The sequence below is a fragment of the Dryobates pubescens genome, chromosome 22, assembly GCF_014839835.1.
Source record: "Dryobates pubescens isolate bDryPub1 chromosome 22, bDryPub1.pri, whole genome shotgun sequence".
NCBI lineage: Eukaryota > Metazoa > Chordata > Aves > Piciformes > Picidae > Dryobates > Dryobates pubescens.
In genome coordinates this window covers 8056161-8079803 of record NC_071633.1, presented here as the reverse complement: position 1 = coordinate 8079803, position 23643 = coordinate 8056161, and the positions used below count along the sequence as shown (strand labels likewise).

The window sequence follows — 23643 nt, the reverse complement described above, 5'->3', positions numbered from 1 at the left end:
TGTGTAATCTGTATTTTTATTTTCCAACTTCAGTTGGCATTTCTATATAGCCAGTTATTCAAGTGTAAGGTAATTTAATGAGCTACCAATGCACTAATATCAACTTGTATAGATTTAAAAGCAGTTGTATGTATATTTTTGTCTTTAACTAGTTGTATGACTGGTGGGAGTGGTCCCACAGATGGAAGCCCAGCAGGCTTAGCATTAACCTTTGGAGGCAAATCCATGACAAAGCCAGGACACACGGCCTTTCCTTATGAGATTATTTTTGTAGCATTGCAGTTCACGTGCACTTGATTCGGGTTTAGTAAGGTTTAATTTCCAATACAGTATGCATCCTGTCAACTGCTGGTTGGTGCTGTGATGCAGTTGCAGAGAATTACTTGTGCTTGAGCATATTCTCCAATATTACTTTTAAGGTTTCTGATTCTTCTTTTCTTGTGATGAGACAACTGCCTTCTGTGATCAAATATTAGAGCCCATTGGCACCTTTAGAAATAGGACTAAGGGGAGCTCTTTCTGGTCTTGAGATGTGGACTGTCGGCCCTTTTTGCCAAGTCAGTACAGAATCTGTTTAAGAGACCTTTGCTGCCTTCTAGATGTCTTGCTTTTTTTCATTAGATATTCAAAGATCTCTTTAAAAAATAAGATTTCTTGGAAATTACAAGCCAGAGGGTACATTGAAAGATGTCTTTTTTTATTAAAATGAGATTTGCAGTTAAATTGAGAATCTGGGTATGAAGTTGGAGCTAGCTAGAAAGGAGTGGAAAATAGAAGTATATTTAGCATTTGTAAATGACATCATGCAGTCGTATAGTTATATTAAGTTTTAGAATGGGCATATTGCCTAAGTAAAAGTTATTTTTCTTCAAGGACTGTAGGGTCTGCTTCTCAATAATGCTGAACAACCTTCAGTTGGAACCCATCTAATCTAGCCATACACCTGCGTCATGGCAGGAAAGATGCTGCCACCAGTACTGTGATTTCCTTTCCTGGTATGGTGCAGGACAGCCCCTGAGCACCTCGCCATGCATTATGCCTGCATCAGGAGATCTAAAGCCAGGTGATGATGGAAGTCTTCATGTAGAGATCTCTAGGCTGCTGCCTCTGAGAGATGTGAGGTTGTTAACCTGATGTGCTTCAGTTAATTGTTACTAAAAGCTATTAAAGACTGGGCTGATGAGTCTGTAACAACAATTTTCAAGAAGTTGGAGAGTCAGAAGCAACCTTTCATATCACTGGCTACTTATGCAGTAACCCTCCAGCTCTTCCACTGTCCTGTAGCAATCTCTCATTGCAACTTAGCTTGTCCTTATGAAAACAACTGCCCTTCATTTACCTAGTGGTCACCTTTCCTGTAGAGGTGGCCACCTATTATTGGGAGAGTGGTTGGGTTTTTTGGTTTTTAATCTTTAACAGAAAGTGGTGATACGGCCTGGAACTTTGCGGTAGAAAGGAAACGTTTTCAGTAGCTGCTCGGTAAATGCCTGTTCTTGTACTTATGTATGTAGGATATTAGCTGATTATTGGATTTGCAGCATTCCAGGTCCTGATCATCAGCTTAAACAGTAGTCTTAGCTACTGAAAAGTTTATTCTTAAGTACTGTGAGCAGATTCAAAGTATACATTAAATATAAATACATGGTAGTGTACATGATAGACCACTGTTTTCTTAATCCAGAGACAGCTATGAAACCAAAAAGATGGTTGTGATCAGGAAGTATGGTTCATCAAATTGGAACAAGCTCCCTAGAGGGGGTCAATGCCCCAAGTGTTTCAGTCTTGGACAATACCCTTAATAACATGCTGTAAGTTCTAGGCAGCTCTGAATTGGTCAGGCAGTTGGACTAGATAATCATTGTAAGTCTCTTCCAACTTAAATAGTCTGTTCTTAGGTTTCCTCAGAAGCTCTCCATTGTTGTTACTTATGTGGCAGCTGTGACTGCATTCTGCCGGGAGACTGTTTTTCAAGTGATGATACACCTAGTGGAAACAACATGACTTAAATTTTGATGTGATGCCATGGTTCTGGAAGCTGTAGAAATGATACATGTAATAGTAGTCTGAGACCTTTAATTTAGAATGATTTTAAGGAACTTTTCAAATCCCATTTTATGTCACTTTGAAACTGGGACAGATAACCATGTGAATGGAAATACTTAGAATCACATCTTCTTATATTTTGAGAAAATGAGTCTTCCCATACTCATATCTATATCTCTTCCTTGCAGTCTTTACTAATAGCAAGATAAAAGCTCTATTTTTCACAAGGAATATTAAAATTCAGAATTAAGACTGCAGAAACACCAAATCATTCAATCCCTATCTGGTGCAAATTGTAGTAAAATTATGTATTACAGAAATTACATCTGCAATTACATGCTAATGTTCTTAAATAAAGGATTTCATTAGCTAAGCCTTGGAGTATCTTGCACAAATGAGATGTGCTTCATTCAGCACACATAAATTGTACATCAGTTATCTAGGCACTTATAATCCAGTCTCCTTGGGTTAATGACCATATGCAAGTGTGGCGGTTAGTCCTGCATTTCACCTGCATTTCATTCACTTGAACAGGGCTTGCTTTGCTATTTGCAAAGGTAATTGCTGTTATTTGACCTGTAGGAAAATGAGTTTGTCATTTTAAGTGGTCATGCAAGTAGTCACTGACTGCAAGTCTCAGCTAATAGCAAATGGCTGCATATGTTCAAGATAGAAGATGACATTTCTTTGAAGCAGACTGAATAGTTCAAACTGCTATCATCCAAGCAGTATTTATGTGCAAATAAAGTACTGACATCTTTCCAGCCAGCCCTAGCCTCTCATATGGAAATGGGTAGAGAAGTGTGAATGTATTTTATTATACCTACAGTTCTATACTAGCAGAGACCAAAGTTACATCCCACTGGACTTGACAGGGGGTAGTTGGTTGTTTACCTGAACAGTTAAGATGTGAAAAAACCCAAATGACAGATTGGTTTAGTGATGATAAATCTTGCATAGTCTATTTTTAAAATGCTGACTTTTTAATTATCTAATATGTAGTCATTTAACTGAATTAATCTAAGTCTCTCCCAGGAAGCTCCCTGCCAGTTATAAACAAAAGCAATACATGCAAGTGTATGCTCTGGTTGTAATTTTGTACCCTGAAGCGTATCTTATGTGAGTGGGGTTTTTTGTTTTGGTTTTGGGGGAGGGAAAAGCCCATCACATTACAGATGTTGCATGTGTGGTATTTGTCAAAAAAACAACCACACCCATATTTTAAGAAATAGTAGTTCTAAAATACCAGCCACTGTTAACTAAAGCCTTGGAAGTTAATGCTGGCACTGCCTTTGTGTTCCCTTCCCTCCCAGCCTGCCCCTCCTCAGCTGGCATAGTCTGGCAGTGGTGAACAGCGTTTCTTTTCAGTTTCCAAATAAATGTTAGAGTGCAGTGCAGGAGCAGTGGATAGAGTAGAGAGCAAGAGGATCTACCTCACCAAGGAGAGAGCTAGAAGCAGTGGATAGAGGAGCATTAGATTATATGATTCCAACTGTTTTTTTCCCATGGAAAACAAGCGACGAAAAAAAGGATGGTGTTGGGATACAGAAATAGCTGGCAGAAAATGCCATGTTGATCCATAACATTCCTTAGGAGCTTGAGCAGAACCAAGAAATACTGAAAAGATTAAAATAGTAAGACACTTTGGGCTTGTATTGTGTGTCACTGGACAACTACAAGTAGTCTTAAATTTCTAGATTAATAAAACAACTTGCTTTGCATAATCATAAATGACACACATGTCTTTTAATATGTCTTAAATAAAAGGATGAAATACAGTGTAATTCATAGATTAAATTTTGCCTTTGAATGCTTGTGAAGCTCCTTATGGGAAAGAACATTTGTGTATTCTGGGAAGAAATTTGACCCTGTTACTTGAATTAATCTTCTACAAAGCAGATACAGAAATATCCTGTTCATACATCAAATTTAAAGTTACTCTTTTAGCATAAGAGGTAGAATTTCTCATTGTCAAAGACAGAAGAAGGCAAGGTCAGATGTGTTTTACTACAGGAGTGTCTGAGCATAGATTGTCAGACTAGGTGTCTTTTGTATAGTCTTCAAGGATGGAGGCAGATACTCCTATATACCAGTTTTACCTTAGAATGGCAGTATGCCTAAGCTCGTTTTGTATGCGGTTTGTTTTGAAGACACCTCCCTGTTTTAGTTTCCATGTCATCAAATTGAAGAATAACCTGCTATAAAGAACTAGAATTCACTTTGTTTTATTTGTCTTTAAGGACAAAATTAGTTTCAATGTCAATCTTTTAATGCTTGTCCACATCTAAGCACTGCCAGTTCCTGTGTCTGTAATAGGAAAAACAAGAAATGGAACAGAAATGTGTGATGGTGGGTCCTGAAGGAGCCACCTGCAGATAGGCTTTTCCAACCCTGAGCCAGGACTGCCAGGGTGGTTGCCTGGGAGAGGTGAGCCAGGAAGTGCAAACAAATTACTACAGGAGACAGAGCTGATAGTTGTTCTTCCCTCTGGCTCTGGGAGCTTCATAAAAGCTCTCCATTGAGTGAGACCTGATAAGCATTGGCCATTACTGCTGTTTTTAACTTGTTTTTAACAAGTGCTGCCAGTTTCCAACCTCCAAACTTCATCAGTACCAAGATTTCTGAATTTTCAGATACCAATATGAACCCATTCCTGTGCATTTAACAAATATATAGCACTGACCTGCTGTCCAGATGTGGTCAGCAGCTTTTCATAATAGATTTAGAAAGTATTTTGTTCTGAGAGTCATAACATGCAAACAGAAGATACAGCTTTTGTTCTTAACAAAATATTTTACTTTTCAGTGTCTGTGGTTACTGGAAGTGTCTGTAGTCTAACTGATAAGTACTCCTTGTGCTCTGTCTCTTGATGTTGCTTGGTGCAGTGCTGCCAGGCGCTAGTAAAGTTGCTGTAGTAAATAGCTCAGTTGCATTGCTGTGCACTTACCTGATGCTGTGTACAACTATTGAGGTCAGTCTAGGTTGCTTATGCTGAATAATACTTCATTGGGCTTTTGGGTAACAGGAGGCGGGGGAGACATGCCAAGCAGGCAGAGAGCATTCACAGCCCTGTCAGCTATACCCAGGAACTGTCTGAGGTGTAGTAACTCGAGACATGCAAAACACTTCTTACATGGCTAAAACTGGAAGGCACACAGATTTTTGCCCTACCTGCTTTCAGCTTTTCATTCTGAGCTTTTAAATATTTGTTATTTGGGGGGGGTCTTGTTCTTGAATAGCTAGAAGGTGGTGACTTTCTCAGTGGCAAAGCCACTTACCTCATTTTCAGTTTTTACCAGTAAAGGATTTACACTGTCTTCTGAATTCAGTCTTTTTAGATTGAAAAAAAAATCTGCTCATTTTATTGGAGACCTTACTGGAGTAACCTCAAGGAAGTATGTGCAGGCAGCTACACTCATATGCTCTGTGGTAGACATACAAATCAAGATTTGGTTGTTCTTTTCCATTCCGTAACCAAAGATAAAAGGAGTTTGCAGGGGCTGAGGGACAAGGACTGAGTGCTCTGACTCTTCAGTTAGGAGTTGATTCCTTTTTGTCTTTGTAAGAGGTGATGAGGAACCTGCAAACTTTCTCTTGCTGTCAAAGAAGGATGAAGTAAAAAGCGGGAGATGTAGTTTTTGGATTGCATGATGGAAGAAAATCTAAAATACAAGAATTTACTTTTCTGCAGCTAGAAATAGGGCAGCATCAGATTCCTTAATTTGTGTCCACAGAAGACTTCTCTCTGAACAACCCTACAATTACTGTAAATGCCTTTGAAAGGGTGAAAGGCAGTGTTCTGCTCACAGGAAGCTGTGAGAAAGTGGAAGTAGAATGTATACTGGTACCTGAGGGTGTGTTGGGTTAGTGTGTCTTACCCCAGGGGTTAATGGGGTTCTCTGTTGTTTCACGTTGTTGTTACCTCTGTAATCAATGCTGTGTCTGGTCAGCAGAGACAGCGGGTTTCTGCAAACCCAGACCTTGTGAAACCCTTTCAAGCTGAGCTGGTTACTGCTCCAGTTCAAAACCAACACATACACAAGGGTTATTTGAGGCCTCCTGCAGATGGGATGGTGTTTCCCGATGCTTCCATTAAAAATTCTCTTGTGCTTTAGAGTGGGAATGGTATAAAAAATTGGATAACTAATACCTCGTGCCAAAGGGTACCGTTTGCTGCCTACTGCTGTCCTCCTTGGGGAAAAGGAAAGGCTTTCAGAGCTGCTTCTCTGGCTATCATGTTTCACAAGAAAAAAAGCTGTAAATCCCCCTAGGTACACAAAAAGCAGTGGAATTTTGAAAGGTTGGATACTTCAAAAAATACAACACAGTATAACATACTTATTTCATTACAGCCTCTTTGCTTCAATGCAAATAAGCATCTACTAAAGGCAGTGTGGATTTTCCTTGTTTCTCCAAGGTGTCTCTACAGATTGCCCAGTACGGTCACCTAATGAGCTAATAAATATGTGAAGGGTGCCAGTCTGCCCTCTTCATCTGTCTCGTGCTTTTCTTTGTCCTGTCTGCAAGGCAACTTGTTACTTGGAGATTAGGTTTTGCGGTGTGTGTGCTGCCTGAATGAAATGAGTGCTGAGATGTGAATGTGGTTTAGTCCCTCCTGGAAGGGAGCACCAGGGCTGGAGGCACCTATCGAAAGAACAGGTTCTCCTTGGTTTCTGATGCACTTATCCAGCATCAGCATGCTGTAGCCAAGTGTACTTTGAGAAATAAATATTCAATTAGAATACACTGATTAGCCTATTGGTAAATATGGTATTTTGCCCTTAATTTAGTAAATCCTGATCTAGAGGCTTTGGTACCTGGTTCAATCTACGCATTTAAGGCAACAAAGTACCTTGAAATTAGAGGTTAAGTCTGAGTGTCCAGAATACAGGAAATCAACTTTACCTGCTGATACCTAAATTTTGGCCCCAGTGGAAGTCCAAATTGGTTTTTAAAAAATAATCCATAAATAAACCTGCTGACCTTTTATGTGTAATTATATTTGCAACATTAATGTGGTCATTAGTTTAGACAGCCAAAGTGAAATGCTCTAGTACTGTATAAAGAATATATTCCTATTATTCAAAAATAGTCTCCTAAGTGATTTGTTTGTTGTTTGTTTTTTTTCTGCTTCCCTATAGATTAAAGCAAAAAATTATGACAAAGTGGAAAAGGTGAGTCCTGTCAATGTATGCAATATATCTCTATAGCAAGAATCTTGTAATTAGGCTGCAGCATATTGAAAGGCACTGTAGCTGTTGTTGAATGCACTATTCAAAAACACTGATAAGAAGCATCACTAAAGTTGGTTCGTTACTGCTACCAAGCTGTAATCAGCAAAGTGCACAGAGCAATTTCTGGGTTTAATTCTCTCTCAGTTCCCTTGCATAGCAAGGAGATGCTTTAGTCAAAAGGATGAGCAGCTTAACTTACCCTTTCTTACAAACAACAGTCATAATTGAAAAGATTCTTTTAATTCATACTGTATAGCTTTAAAAGTAGAAACCTAATTTCTGTATCTGGAATCCTGACCACATCTTCTTGATGTATTAAACAGTTATTTCAGCGATGCCTTATGAAGGTTTTACACATTGATTTATGGAAATGTTACCTTTCCTATGTACGAGAAACCAAGGGGAAGCTACCTAGTTACAAGTAAGTTAACAGATTTGCTCTGAACTATTCCAGTGTTATGGTGAATCTGTTCTTGTTTTTTGTCTAAGGGATGGGGGGAAACCTGGGTGGCAAATCTGCTTGGAAAACTTTTTCTTTAAAATTAATTGAACTTGCTGAGTAGGATTGCTTCTCAGTCTGGAACTGTAGAACAGGAGGGGTAGCTGGTGTATCCGTGCCCTCTCCCCACAGGTGCCATTGGTGCTTGAACCAATTTGAAGCACACCTCTTCCTCAGTCAGTACCTTTTGCTGCCTTCCCCCTTAGTGACCTGTTTAGAGTCCCTATTAAAAAAATCAGGGTGTCAAAGTTCTGGGGATGTATTAATCTTTATCCCTGTTGAGTTACTATGTTTTGCTTAGTTATAACCCTACTGGACTGAGTTTGATGCTTCATAAAATATCAGTACCTTTCAGTATCTCCAAACTCTTTCTCAGCCCACAATGATCTCTTTGTACTGTAACTGGCAAGGTAACTAAAGCATTAACAGAAAAATAAACAAGATTTTAAAAAAATACATTTTTACAAGACTGTTTTGAAAGACTTTTGAAAATACCAGCCCTCATTCTCCCCGTTGTTTCACCTGATTTAACTTTCCTCTAGTTTTCCTGCTACTGTGGTCAAGGAGGCAGTAAGTTACTGAAAGATGCTTGAGTAAAGGAAACTGGGAGAAAAACAGGGGAGAGAAAAAACTGTTTCCACTGGAACTTGATCAAGGAAATGCATGAAAGATACTTTAAATTTGGGGGAGGGATAAGAAATCGTGTGAAAGATATAGAGTAGATTCCACACAGAGGGGCTGCTCCTAATTGCCACAGCATTCTTGTATTCCTGGAGAATTACAGCAATGTTTAGGGAATTCTGAGGAAAAGAGGGAAACCACAAGTACACCAGTCGACTATGAAGATGTAGAGAGCAGTTGTTTTCTGTCTTCTCAGTGCCACACAGTATATGTGGATTTCCACAGTATACATGGATGTCCACTTCAGGGGGGATCAGGGGCTGTTAGTATGCTGGATTGCCACCAAGAGGTTGAAATAATTTTCTTAAACAGAAAACAAGCAAACAAACACAAGGAAGCAAACAAAAGCCCCCACCAACCTTAAGTGCAGAATTTAAAGCTATCTGAATGCCAACTTTTACTCTCAGCTGTTGAATGCTGCTATTCATGCCTCAATGTTTGGTTAGCATTTGCTGCATAAAGGAATACTCTTAAATAAAGATCTTTTAAAATACTGAACACTTGCTCTATGGTCTTTGTGGTTTGTGTTTTTTTTAGAGAAAAAATGGCTCAGGCATATGATTTTGCTCTGGATAAGATTGGCATGGAAATCATGTCATACCAGGTATGTTTTTGGTTTGTTGTTTTTTTATCGAAACATGTTTTGTTTCTAACATGATAACAAGTACAACTAAACATGGGTTTCATGATATGTAATGTTCTTTCTCATGTAGATCTGGGTGGATTACATCAATTTTTTGAAAGGCGTGTAAGTACCTTGAAAGAATTTTTCTAAGCTCAGTTAACGTACTGTTGATGTTCATAGCAGTTGTGACCTGCAGTAGCTGATGTTAATCTCTCTCCCCATCATCCAGAGAAGCAGTAGGATCTTATGCAGAAAACCAGAGGATCACGGCTGTCCGTAGGGTTTACCAGCGTGGTTGCGTGAATCCAATGATAAACATAGAGCAGCTCTGGAGAGATTATAACAAATATGAAGAGGTAATCAAGAATATGACATTTCTTTGGTGACATTAAGAAAGAAGTCTCAGTCATCTAATCAAATGTGGTGCCCAAACTGTATCCACTAAATAATTATGTAGAAAAGAGATGACCAGCACTATAAACACATTGTGTGTACAGCATGTACCAAGACCTGTAGCAAAACTCTATAGGTACCTGAATTAATTTGTTAGTTTATTTTAAAGACTTTCTATAGGATACATTGAACTGTCCCATTTCCCAGCTGGCCTGCTGGAATTGGTAGTGAGTTAAGAATCACTGTTATCAGTGCTGGAGAACGTGTTTAAGGGAAGCTAGAGCAGATCAGTGGGCAGTGAGGGCTTGCTTCCCCAAGGAGGCACTCCCTTCCTTTCAGTTACAGTTGAACAGGCTAAAATGGCATTCAGCTATCATGGTTTGGACTTCCTTCATAGTATTCAGTTATATGGTCTCAAGTACATGTAAAATGCTCTTCACTATCCTTCACCTGAAGTCATTACAGCAGATAAGACTGCTACCACACTGTCTTCAAGTGTAACCTCAACTCACTGGCCTTTGCAGGCTAATTTCTACCCACACTTTTATAGTGCATTTGTAAACACAGTTGCTGACAGCTTGTTAACCTGCCCCAGTCAGCAGAGGGGAGAGTGCAGAACTGAGGGAAGATGACCTCATGCTCACCGCCATCAAGCAGGGATGCTCGTAGAACACTCCCTTGTCCTGTCTGTCGTGCCCAGGGTTGCAAGTACTGGCATGCTAGGGGTCAGCTGTGCACTGAGAAAGAAAGATGAGTCAGTTTCTCTTTCCTTGTTGCTAATTATGCAAGTCATAGGCTTGGTGGCCCTATTAACATCAGAAGCCACATCAGTGGGAGTACCTCCGGGCATTTGCAGCCATGAGCTGTACTGTAATAGCTCACCACCCTATCAGTATTCAGGAGTGCCACAGATAGTCGTCTGACCACCAGGGAAGATACCCAGGGAAGATTCCCCCTGCACAGGAAAATCCCCAGCACAGCTCACCTGTAAACCTCTTCCCCTCCCACACAGCAAATGAAGGCTGTCACTGCTGGCTCCAACCACATTGGTTAATACATGGGGAGGTTGTCAAAACAATAGCCGTAACCTGCTCTACTTTCATTTTGTACCTTCTAGTTGAGGCAGCTCTGGCTGACACCTGTAACAAACCAATACCTTTGAGCTGTTCAGAGCTGCTGGAAGCTAAAGGCTGGTGCTCTACTTGGGCATGGGTTTCTGCCTGTCCTGCTCTGGCTAGGCTGGCCCTAAGGCGAAAGAGATTGCTGTGTACAGGTGTCCTGGTACAGGAAAGGAAATGCATCTCACCAGAAGGGCTCTTTGAGGGAGAAGTAGCCCAACAACACAGCCTCAGTACAAAAGGTTACTGGCTATTTGCTGCAATTAAAATATTCTCAGGCTCCCCTTTATCTCACCTGGTAGCCATCAGGTAGCAATATCAGCTTGCCAGTTACCAGTGGTCAAAAATGGTAGTAAGTGTCACTATCTAATCTCACTCACTGGCTAGTCTTAGCCCTAGTGAGAATCTTTGGTTTACACAGTCACACAGCTGTTCCTTGTGAGGCCAGGAGTGCTTCCTGGGAGAACATTTGTGTCCTGGGTTAAATGAGGTATTAATCGTTTTGTATGGTAACTGGCCCAGATAGCTGTCCCAGCCAGCACTCTGCACGAGTACAGATGGTGCCCTCACTTCTATAATGAGGCAGTACCCAGCTCAGATGCCTGCTTAGAATAGGTCTGAAAGCTGCAGTCACCTTTCTCAAAGTCCCACCAAGCCATGCCAGCAAGATCCACCCAGACACAGGCATGAACAAAAGGGTGATTGCTTCTGCTGTACAAGTGGATTTTGTTTGTGCCTGGGACCCCATGGCCAGATCTGTGTTTCTGTGTTGCTGTTACTGAGGTGTGGGTTGTGCCTGGAGGCTTTACTGCCCCAGCTCCCCCACTGCTCTTTCTCAGCACACAGCAGAGCCTTCTGTGTGTGTGTCCTGAAGGAATGTCACTCTGTGGTGACCACTCTCAAGTCTCTCTCATCTGAGAATGGCACGTATATGGCAGGGTGTATGTGGAATATAACCTCTTTTAAAAGCTCTCAGTTACTTCAGAAACAGAGAAGAAGGCAGAGCATTGAGCTTGGAGGTCAGTTTCTGTTACTACTTGTCCAAGAAAACTGAATTGCTCATATGCTGTCTCAGGCTTTGCCTGGTGAACAGCAGGCAGCAGCAAGGCAGGGAGCTGTGACTCTGATGAGTCTTCCCCAGCAGGTTTATGTAAAGTTCATTGTATTTTTGAAAGCTGTAAATGATTAATATACTGAGGTGCTTCAGGTCAGTTTATTTTCAGTAGTGAGCTTATTCTCTGATACAAAAGTTCATGACCCTATGTTTATTAGGAGAAATGCAATACCTTTTGAGATCAGTATTTATAAATCATTTTGCCCATCATGCTCACTTTGTCTTTCCCTTTCAAGCTTGTTTTGTATGACAGTGATTTGGTATTTCCAAAGTGCAATTGCACATTCCCAATTCACTTTTTTTCACCCTTCTCCAGGGCATCAATATTCACTTAGCTAAGAAGATGATCGAAGACAGGAGTAGAGATTACATGAATGCACGGCGTGTAGCAAAGGTACAACCTTCTCTTAACTCTTGTATTTCACTCTACAAACCAGCATTAGACTTAGTTCTTACTTTCAAGTAAGTTTGTGTTAGACTTTAATGTTAACATATTTGTATGGACTTTATAAAGCATAACCTAAAGTGTTTCATGTGTTTAAATCTGCTGTTCAAAACATTGCTGCTGTTTCAGGAATATGAGACAGTGATGAAAGGTCTGGACCGCAATGCTCCTTCTGTTCCCCCACAAAATACCCCCCAGGAGGCTCAGCAGGTAGACATGTGGAAGAAGTACATCCAGTGGGAAAAGAGCAATCCTCTGCGAACAGAAGATCAAACTCTCATAACAAAAAGAGGTAGTTAGATATGTAGAATTCTATGTCTTCTATTCTATCAGTGCCTCCAGCAAAAGCAATGATGCAGTTTTTAGTGCTCAGGGATTGTGCTGGAGCAGAAGTTTATTGAGTTTCTTGAATTGTGTGAGTGGGGTTTTTTTAAACTGCTCTTGGATTGGGGCAACAGTGCTATAATCGTGTGCCACTGGTGGTCAGGGTATGGTGGATCAGAGCCTGATTTTGTCTGATGTTCCTAAATGAATTTTGCTTCTTCCTCTGTGGAGGAGGCAGGTTTTGACTGCTGTTAATGACTGATAAAGTTCCCGGCAATATAGAAGAACAACAGTTGTGATCATTGTATTAAAAGCCAATTAGTGCTAACGTTATCTGGTTTGTGTGCTGATTTATCTGTTTCATGCTTGCATTGTGCAAGATGACACCATTTTTGCAATAATGTACAAGATGTATTTCTTACCATTTCCCCCCCCCAGTTATGTTTGCCTATGAGCAATGCCTTTTGGTTCTGGGACATCACCCAGATATCTGGTATGAAGCTGCACAGTATCTCGAGCAGTCCAGTAAACTGCTAGCTGAAAAGGGGGTAAGAGATTGCCATTGTATTTTCTTTGCTTATTTCATTGCTTTGACATGGTGTGCTGTCAGTTTTTCCTTAAATGCTTAAGAACTAAGGCGGGGGGGGGGGGGGGTAGGGGCGGGCAGGGGGAGGAGGAGGGTGGTGAAAAATATTTAGCACTGTAAATTGTGTCATGTTCAGAGCTCTAAAATTAAGAAGTAAGAATATTTGTGATGAGGATTATGAAAAGCTATTTCCTTTTTGGCCAGTTTTAGGTCTTGGAGGAGGGGCTGGGTTGGTTTGGGCCTGATTTTGTGATTCTTTAAGTACTGGGGAGATGATTGTCCTTGTTAGAACACTGCTTGGAAGTTCACTTGGATTTTTCGCCCACAGAAGATACTTCATACATTGGCTTTCTTTGTCATAGATGCTGAACAATTACATTACCACACTTATTTTATAACAGGACATGAACAATGCTAAACTTTTCAGTGATGAGGCTGCTAATATTTATGAACGAGCGATCAGCACTTTACTAAAGAAGAACATGCTTCTTTATTTTGCCTATGCAGATTATGAAGAGGTGAGCAAATCAATGTACTGACACCTCCCATCAGTAATGTCATTTATTTGAAACATAATGAATACACATACTTCTACAGAACTAATTTACTGATCCTTCTAGCCTGAACCTCATCCAGTGTTTCTGAGACTGAGCAGACAAAATGGAAAAGTCTGTAGCATAAGTCACAATTATTATTTTTTTCAATCTACTGCCTTTCCACTCAAACACTGACATTTTCCAAATCACCATGAAGTTGAAGGTTTGATAGATTTATGTTTACTGGAACATCAGCTTCTTCACTTTTAAGATGGGGATAAAGAACATCTTACATATCTGGTTCTTGGGGGTTCAGTGTTTGTGTTTGGGTGGCTCCGAGGGTCAACAGGAGGCACCTTACACTGCACCTTCCCTGCGAAATCTCTTTACCCAGACTACCACTGTATTGCATGGCCTCTGTAATGCCCCAACAGTGATTGGCTTTGCACATGAACCACCAGGAATAAAGGCCATTTCCCACTGATCGGGTGAGGAATATGGAATCCTCTACAAGATGTATTTTACCCACTTGTAACATGGAAGAGTCTTTGCAGGAAGATCCAGAGGACAACAGCAAAACAAAACGAACATCTTTGCCCTTAAAAATAAAAGTGTTCCTTGGCTTTCAGTGCAGTCTCTTGTGTCCTAACCATTCTGGCTGTTGAGGGGCTTTTAGGTTGCACAGTACAATGTGGAGAGCTGCAGCTGGCAGGGAACAGAGTGAAGAAGGTGATTTTCCTAGCTGTCTGCATGTTGCTTTTAGACAGAGGCCAAGGAAACATTCTTGTTATCCCAAACACCTACAGTGGCAGTTGTGCTACAGTAGTTCTAAATTAGGAAAAGACTCCAGAGACTCTTGAAAAGCACTAGTGAGAAATTAATGTGGGAAGTAAAGAAATGACTGCAGAAGGTGTAAAATGCATCAGAATAAAGGGACTGATCTGCACAACGTTCATCTGGGGGGAAAAGGAAGCAGAAACATTTTACTCTTTTCTTCAGTTTGATTTTTGCATGCAATCAAGAAGTCTCTATTTCCTTTTCTTTGCTTAGAGTCGAATGAAGTATGAGAAAGTACACAGCATATACAACCGACTCCTGGCTATTGAAGACATTGATCCTACTCTGGTAAGATGATCCTTAGTATTGAGTTTTTCCACATTTGCCTGAGTATACACAAAGAGTGGGGAAGTACTGACAGGAGTTTGTTGGGTCACAAGGATGACTGAACAGGTAGAGTGATGAGATGACAGACTTAAGAGTAAAATTTCAGCAAGGTTGATAAGCCTTTAATCCACTTAGATACACCAAGTCCTCTGCACCTTTCTCCTCTGTTCCTATTGGAAAATCTCTTAAAACAAGTGATGAAGATAAAAGATACTAAAGATTTCATGATGCAATTCATAAGAATTGGTGTATAATTTGTTGGCTCACTTCAAATTTCACATTACCTCCCCTTTGATTAAAGAGGCATTGCTTTTGCCTGTTGTCCTCCCTACACAGAAATACCCCATCTTGTGTACATGTAGTTTGCAAATAGATCTGTTGTGCACCATGGAAGTATCAAAAAGCGTGGCTGCACATCTGCTTGAGTTCTATAGTAAGCAGCATTGTCTGTGGTGCCATCTGTTCTAGTACTGAACAAGTGGTGTGAGAAAGTAATCTGCCTTCAAAAAATTGAGCTTGTAAATAGGACAAATCATGAAAGGGACAAAGCTCTGAAGTCTAAAATCAAACAACAGGTCAGTGTCAGAGGAAAGTTTTCAATTTACTAACAGGTTCTGTTCTTTACACATAGATTTTCATGCTTCCCAAATACACGTTTTCTGAGAAACCACAGACTAGTTCCTCCTATTTGAGAAATGCTGTTATTTGTGAAGGAAAGTTAAATCCCAAAGAAATGCAAATCAGAAACTGGCCATTGAGTTAAATGGCACATTTATCATTTCCTTGATCAGGTATAAATACTTGCAGACATGATGATTTGTGCCTTGGACTGTATAATGTATGGTTCACGTTCATCAGGCCCTTTGGCTGTTCTTTAGCTTTATGGTTGTCTTACCCTTGTTGGAATTTACCATGTTAACAATAAACCTCTAGTTCTCTGAAGGCACCAACTTAGGTAAATTACATTTATCAACATACCTGGGAAAATCTGTGTATTAAAATGTTGTTGTATGTTGAGTTTTTAATAAAGAAAAGCTTTGTCTTCCAGAAGCACACCAGAGTCTTGTTTCTATTATGATTTATTAGCTGTGTTGTGTGAGTAAAGGTTACTTCAGCTGTAGCCAAAAGCTTTTCTTATGTCCTAGTGTTCTTCATTAGCACTGTTGCAATATAAATATTCATATGCACCTTAGGTTTATATCCAATACATGAAATTTGCAAGGCGAGCAGAAGGCATAAAATCCGGAAGAATGATATTTAAGAAAGCAAGAGAGGATACCCGGACTCGCCACCATGTCTACGTTACAGCAGCTTTAATGGAGTATTACTGTAGTAAGGTAATCACAGATGCTCAGCTGGATACTAAAGAAGTGTCAGGAGGATACACAGCTCACTAAAGCTGATAACATTTATTTATTTTTTCTAATGTTTGCAGGATAAGTCTGTGGCCTTTAAGATTTTTGAGCTAGGGCTGAAAAAATATGGAGACATTCCAGAATATGTACTGGCATATATCGACTACCTTTCTCACCTCAATGGTAAGCTTTAACCTTTGAGTGGTCTAATAAAACCTTAAGCTGCCTTCTCTGTGAGTGTAGGTTCAGGCCAAGGTCTTTGTATTTCAGTTTTAATTCTTCTTGAAAAGCAATGAAACCTCTTCGTGAAACCGAGCCATTGATTTGAAAACAAAAGCTGCTGTTTTGTCCTTACTGAAGTTCCAGAAGTACACTGACATTAGATCTCAGTTCTGCTGAATAGAGTGAACTTTCCAAATGGTCATTCATTCACTTGCACTGCAGCAGTTTTAAATCTGTGGGATGTAGGGAGCAGGGGGGAGTACACTGAGAAATCCAAATCTCCAGGAAAAAGTTCTATAGGAGGTTGAAAGCAGCATGAGAGGAGTGCTGGGTTAGACTTAATTTAAACTCATTCTCCCCAAGTATAAAAGCTATAAAAGCAGTATTGTGAATATTGGTCCTGCTTGGAATTTGCTGGAGCAATGGTTTGCAATACAAAAGAGCAGGGCACAGGTAAGCCATGCAGCTGCATGTCTGTGCCAGCACTAGGGGTACAGGGAACTTGGGAGGCCCAGGCAACAAAAGGCCTCTGTGTGGGGTTCCCTGATGCAGGAGCTAGTGTGTTAAAAGAAACCTGAGCTGCTTTGGGGAGCAGGGGCTGGCAGAGGCCTTGTGTTGTGTTTCATGGGGAACTAGAGAAGAGGATGAAGAGCAGTTCATTCCAGGCTCATCTTCTCCCAGCCCTGTCTGCCAGGTACCCATTAATCAGCTTTTTTCAATACTCTGGCTCAGTGTTTGTAGCATGACACAGGTGTAGCACAGTCTGGCTTTCATTACCAATTGCCAGCTCAGTTTTGTGAGGCAGTCTCCACTCTGCTGCTGTGAGCAGTGGCTGTGTGTAGCTGTGCTGCTGGATCTTCTGAACCTTCCAGTGTGTTCTGTAGGCACCAGGCATGTGAATCTCTCCTATCAGACTACAGCACTGGGGTTTTTTCAGGCTCTGAAAGTGTTAACAGATTCAGAGCTTTTTCATTCCTGTGAGCTCTAAACAATTTTGTTTTCAAGTCAAAGTATATTCAATTTTGCAAATTGTTTTAGGTCTGTATGAATATTTTGCAATGCCTTTCCATAGACTACCATCAGCAAAACCAATCTTAAATCTTGCCAGTATATTGCTCTGTCTTGGCAACCCAGCAGTCTTTACTAAACCCAAGAAAACAGATCTGTGAATTCCTGTAAATGTGAGAGATGGTAAAAAGCACAGTGAGAGACAGGGCTGAGGCTAGCGGATTTAAGAACACCAAACACTCCTTCCCCTCAGATGGCAATGTACAGAAGCTGACTGCACTTTGGGAACTGGGCTCAATAATTCTGGGAGGACTTCTGAGGAATATACAGGTATATTAATACAAGTAGATGAATATTGTCCTAATTTCAAAGGGAAGTCATTAATTGAAGGGCCAAACTTAAAATTACCGAGATAACGTGATAATTTATGAACACATTCCAAACCAGAGAGATCTAAACTCAAGAGATCTATAGCAGTATCTGTGATGTTATGAAAGAGGCTGTACTAGGCTCAGTTTGTTGCTGCCCACAAAACCAGGCTTTCACATAACAAATCCACAACGGAGTTTAACATCAGATGAGGTTTTATGTAGGGCATTCAGGTTTTTTTCCTACTTGCCAAACTTCAAGTCCAGGTGTCAGAATGTCAGCTTTCTGTTTGATTCGATGTACACATTTCTTTGAATGGAAATTGTTTTAAATTGTCTTTAATATATTTTACTCAGTGTGATTTTTTTCTTCTTTTCTGTTTTTCTTTCTCTTTTTAAAGAGGACAATAATACAAGAGTTTTGTTTGAACGTGTTTTAACTTCAGGGAGCCTTCCACCTGAGAAATCTGGGTATGTCTGCACAAGCAGTTTCACTATGCTAAAAAAGATACATAACCCCTTTCCAGCTACAAACATCCCAAAGACATTAGGAAAATGACCAACAGGACAGAGTTAGGTACAGATGTTCCTTCCCCTCTTCATGCTGTCCAAAATAGCAACAGTTGTGACAGATTTCTGAAAGTCCCTATCCCACTTGCAGTGAAGTTCTTTAGTTAATTTAAAGAGGATAGAGTGCAAAGCCCTCCTGCTCAGTAAGGATTCAGTGGATTGAGCAGGTGGCATGGCTAATGTCACATAGCACTGACTAGAGAGAGGCTTCAGGTAGATAAATGGGGAGAGGGAGCTGAGAATTTCTTTCAGGAGCATTGCACTGGAGAAGGTGAGTCAGGAATTTATTGAGAGAGTGTTGAGCAGTTCTGAGCCAACTGGAAATAGTGAAAGAAACAGAAAATGCTTGGATTAACCATTCACTGCTACGTTTTCATGACTACTTTAAAAATGTATTTCTGTGCAGAAATGGTTAGTGGAGTCTTTGCAGTCTAGATGTTCACCACTGTTCTGGAGGACATAGGCATCAAATATTGCACTGCTGTGCACATTTGTTCTGCACTTCAGTTCTGAACTTCCATGAGAAATGGCTCATTTTAAAACTGAGAGAAAGGTGGACTCCAAAGCTAAAATGAATGTTGAATCAAGTTCAGAAATGTGATCAGATGTTGCTTATGTGTAAGGCTTTGCAGAGAAGTAAGCAGTAACTGTGTATGTTTTGGGCCATCTGAAATGCTGAAGTGCTGCCTGTTGTGTTACAGGGTATTGCTCTAGCCTGCTAGAATGTGCTAGTCTTTGCAGAGAAACTAAACCATGATCTGTGTTGAAAAGTCCTTCACATTCCATGATCAGAGTAAACTTCTGTGTAGCAGGCTGAGTAACATCTATTTGTTGCATGTTACATTGATGATAAAAGCTTACCTCAAATGCTGAAGTCACTTACACCAGCGATCCTTCCCTTTCCATAGCCAAGTCCTTTACAATCCACTAGATGGAAAGCTTTTACAGAGCTATGTAAGGCACTGGGGAGGTAATGCATGTTATAGATGCATCCACAGAAAAGAAAAGGAAGAGTCTCCTCTTTCCAGACTGCTTCCTTTGAAACTGTCCTCTTGTCTGTTTTTTAACTGGGTTGTGATCAGTACTTCTGTCTCCTTCAGCTAGTGTCTGTTTGTTCTTTTACAGGGAAATCTGGGCTCGGTTTTTAGCTTTTGAAAGTAACATTGGTGATCTGGCTAGCATACTGAAAGTCGAAAAACGAAGATTTACAGCATTCAAGGAAGAATATGAGGGTAAAGAAACAGCTCTGCTGGTAGACAGGTATAAATTCATGGATTTGTACCCTTGCTCTGCTAGCGAACTGAAGGCCCTTGGTTATAAGGTATGTGGATAAGAACATTTAATTTTACTGTTTTAATTTTATTGTTTACTTTTCAGCACTAGCAAACTCAGACAATTCCTTGCTTAGGACTTGCCTTACAGTTTTTTTCTCCTTGATAGAAAAGCAGGCCTGAAATGCCTCCTTTTTGTCTTGTTGGGCAGCAAAGTGCCAGGCAATATGGGCCCAGGACAGAAAGGAGGAAGGAATACAACTATCAGCAACTTTGTGTATTCATATTTACCCCTCATCTTCCCATGGAGAGGTCAATGTGTTAATGTCATCACCACGCAGCTACAGGGCTCCACTTCAATCTTAACCCTGAGGTCCCTAAAACCCACAAAATTCTTTTGCAAGTTTGTGAAATAAGATCACCAGTGTGAAACATCACTGGCTGCCCTTCCCCCCCAGCTGCCAAAACTTGTTTCACTTCATGGAGAGCCACATCAAACCAGTGGCCATACTGCAGTCCCAATGGGTGCTGCAGAAGGCTGAGGAAAATGACCTGGAGATCATGGCTGCCTGCTTTTTTCCAGTTGTTTATTGTGGCTAAAGTGCTTTGGTCCTGCTATTTGGAATTTAAAGTCTAGGCCAGACAGCTCCATCTTGTTTCTGACCACGTGTATTCTAACCACTGTTTTAGTCCAGAAGTAACTGTTAAACAGAATGTTGATTTTTAATGTATTTGTTTTTAGAGCATGATGTAAAATAGGCTGTCAGAGGCAGAAACAGCTCTGTTGTTGGATGAAACACACTTTCTCATTTGTGTGAACAGGATGAGAGCCTTCAATACATGTCTCAAAATCAGAGCCTCAGCTTCCATTTATTTCTTACACAGAAAAGTAACTTTAATAAATACAGAACTCATCAAAGTTAGCAAAGCAGCTGAACTGTTGCTCTTCACACAGTAGTAATGTAACCTGATAGGCGGAAGTAAGTCACACTGACCCACTCAGTGCCTTCCTTCAACTGGAAGTTGCAGGTGTGCTTACAAGACAGTAGGTCCTGCTGTGAGGTGGGGCGTACTCAAAATGATTCAGCCCTTGGGCTGATTTCTGTTGCTTGCAACATGCCAAAATGTAATCCAGTTTGAACTGATGCTTTGCATGCCTGCTGACTGCCTTATGCTTTATTTCTTCTCCAGTTAAAGCAAGCTAGGGAATGAAATGAGGGAGAATTGATAGTTGTGAAGGCCTAGTGGTCTGCACCTGTTCACCTAAACCTTTTTAACCTAAAAAAAGGAGCCACTCAGAAATGACAAATATGGGCCCATTCAGTAACAAAAACAAGTGGCTTGACTCCCAGCTGGGTCACTGTAGGACTAAATGTTTGATGGAAATGTGCAAGTTAAGTCCAGATGGTCTTCTAAGAGGACATCTGAAATTATGATGATGACAAAGTGAGAATAAGCAACCGGTGCAGAGAGAAGTTTTATTCTGTAATTTCAACAAGCAATGTGATCCTGCCAAGTTCAGTCCTCTCTAATTGCCTTTTGCAGGATGTGTCCCGTGCCAAGCTGGCAGCTATAATTCCAGACCCTGTGGTTGCACCTTCCATTGTGCCTGTTCTCAAAGATGAAGTAGACAGAAAACCTGAATATCCAAAACCGGACACCCAACAAATGATTCCATTTCAGCCAAGACACTTAGCACGTAAGTCAGAGGTTCAGTCAGAAGTGGTTGTTCTTCACCTGATGGCAAGTTATTAACCTGTTTGTTCAGTGAATCTAATCACAGAGACTTTCCTAGTCTTCAGTCTTCTAAACATGTACTTAAATTTAAGGCTGTTATTGCATTGGGTTGCTCGAGGCGTATATATTTTACTTAATACTAGGGTCACATGGAAAGAAGTACAGGTAGTTCAGGGTCTGCTAAATGGTAATAAGCTGTTACACACACTGCTCCTAGGCTTCAGATCAGAGACAAAGCCATATGGAGTTTACTAGAGGCAAAGTGACAGGGCAGTCATTATTTGCACCAACTCATAATGCTGCACAAGTAATTGAAGTCTAGCTCTCTTGCACTGCTTTCACACAGATTTTCTTCCCACAGCTCCAGGTTTACATCCTGTCCCAGGAGGTGTATTTCCTGTTCCACCAGCAGCTGTAGTTCTCATGAAGCTCCTGCCACCTCCTGTTTGTTTTCAGGTTTGTTTTAATGAATTCTGAAAACTTCAAAAATTTGCAGAAGAGATTCTGTTTTGACAAAACCATGGTTCTATATCACGCTATCACTCCATTGCAAATAACCTTCTCCACTTCTCTCCTTTTTCATTTTTTCTTAACAAATCAGGGTCCCTTTGTCCAAGTGGATGAGCTCATGGAGATATTTAGAAGATGCAAACTGCCAGACAGTAAGTTACTTGTTCATTCTGCAGTAGATCAGCATTATGACTTTGTTTTACATATAGATATTGCTGTCTAAAATCCAGACCTCATTTACAGATCTGTAATTATTAGAGTCTAATGCTGAATTGGCTATGTCTGTGGGCTGGAATCTAGAAAGAGATGCTTGTACTTTTAACTGTGGGGAGCTCAACACAGTCAGAAAGCTGAAGAATACCAGTTGCTTTTTTAATAACATTTTGGTGGTAGCCATCAAAAGAAAGAAATGAAGATTTTCAGAATAGCCTTTGAAAGGAGCAAGGCATTATTTCTGGCAGCACTGTAACTGTAACCTTACAGACTGCCACTACGGTAACTTCATTGGTGGGCATAACTCTGCATGTGCATTGCTGCAGTGTTGAGAGCAATTCAACAGCAGTGGTTTCTGAGCTCCTACAAAGAAGGCAGAGTTCTGAAACGTAAAAACAGGGCAAGTTCCTATCCAGGCTTCCTGTGAACTATGGCAGATGGTAGTGTGCTACCTTTTCACCCCCTTAGCTTAAGAAGCAAAGATGGATGGGATTCATTTCTTTCAGAGTGAAAATAAACCATCTATTGACATGATACCTGGTATTTTTAAAGTTTTCTCTGTTGATAGGAGAAACTGACTTGCTCTGCACTTTCTGATGAATCATGAACCAGTTATACTGTTTCCCCAGTAGGCTTTCTTGTTTTATTAAGCTTGCAGATTGACCTCAATACTCGTGTAAAGGAAGGTCTCAAGCTGAGGCAGCAGCATTTACTTTATAATTAGTGTTTGCCATAGCTCAGACTTTCAGGCAGCCGAAACTAAATTCTTAACATTTGTAGAATAGGATAGAACAAAATGTGTCACATTCCAGAAATCTGCAAGTCTGTCTTGGTGTCCCTCTTGGCACCCTTCTTTCTAGCCAGGCAATTTCACAAGTTACATGAATCCCTTTCTCTTTCTCAAGCTGTTGATGAAGCTGTACGAATAATTACTGGAGGCCTACCTGAAATAGCTGTGGAAGGCAACGGACCTGTGGAAAACAACACTATGCTCAATAAGACTGTGAAGAGACCACACGAAGATTCCGACGACGACGAGGAGAAAGGATCGGTAGTTCCCCCTGTACATGACATTTACAGAGCACGACAGCAGAAGAGAATCCGGTGAAACGAGTCTGGAGTTCCACTGTGATAGACAAAGACTTGCATTGAGTCCGTCAGCCTCTTACAAGTCAAGCATTTAAAAGGGACAGCTGCAAACAAACAATGAATAATCTTGAAAATGGTTTTGTTACTGTGGTGCCTCTCCTCCCGTATGGTTCTTGATCCGCAGACAGCCAGAACAACCTTAGAATGTGCTCTGAACAAAACTAGGTTTTCCAAACCAAAAGTGCAAAATGGCAAAGCTGCATTTTGTCCTTCGAGGGTGTTCACATCTACCACTTGAAATCTCGTGGGTTTTCAACAGTTTTATTTTAAAAACTGGATGGCTTATACTTGTGAAGCATTTTTAATTCACTTTTTCTGGAAAAGCGGTCGTTCTCAGTTTGTTCATGTAGTGTCCTGCCTTACTGGGTGTTTTTATTTATGGCAGAATGTACCAAACCTGTTTTGTAGTTGAAAATGAAAAAAACAACAACCCCAAACCCATTCCTTTCAAATAAAAGGATACCCATAACAACATGCC

At 40.6% G+C, this 23643-nt stretch overlaps 1 protein-coding gene across 2 annotated transcripts in view; it reads left to right on the top strand.

The window, feature by feature from the left end:
• Window positions 1-23593, top strand: part of CSTF3 (cleavage stimulation factor subunit 3) — a 43358-nt gene extending 19765 nt beyond the window's left edge. Inside the window, exons 4-21 of one of the 2 annotated variants that reach the window (XM_009896521.2) lie at window positions 7185-7217; window positions 7601-7698; window positions 8995-9061; window positions 9171-9205; window positions 9312-9438; window positions 12024-12101; window positions 12282-12444; window positions 12915-13024; window positions 13464-13580; window positions 14649-14723; window positions 15956-16099; window positions 16198-16300; window positions 18117-18186; window positions 19411-19606; window positions 21102-21255; window positions 21655-21749; window positions 21895-21955; window positions 22922-23593. In XM_009896521.2, coding sequence (XP_009894823.1) covers window positions 7185-7217; window positions 7601-7698; window positions 8995-9061; window positions 9171-9205; window positions 9312-9438; window positions 12024-12101; window positions 12282-12444; window positions 12915-13024; window positions 13464-13580; window positions 14649-14723; window positions 15956-16099; window positions 16198-16300; window positions 18117-18186; window positions 19411-19606; window positions 21102-21255; window positions 21655-21749; window positions 21895-21955; window positions 22922-23124 — 1929 coding nt within the window. In that variant the 3' untranslated portion in view covers window positions 23125-23593. The remainder of the gene's footprint in view (window positions 1-7184; window positions 7218-7600; window positions 7699-8994; window positions 9062-9170; window positions 9206-9311; window positions 9439-12023; window positions 12102-12281; window positions 12445-12914; window positions 13025-13463; window positions 13581-14648; window positions 14724-15955; window positions 16100-16197; window positions 16301-18116; window positions 18187-19410; window positions 19607-21101; window positions 21256-21654; window positions 21750-21894; window positions 21956-22921) is intronic. The other variant, XM_054171588.1, reaches the window with a different exon arrangement.
• Window positions 23594-23643: the final 50 nt, after the last annotated feature.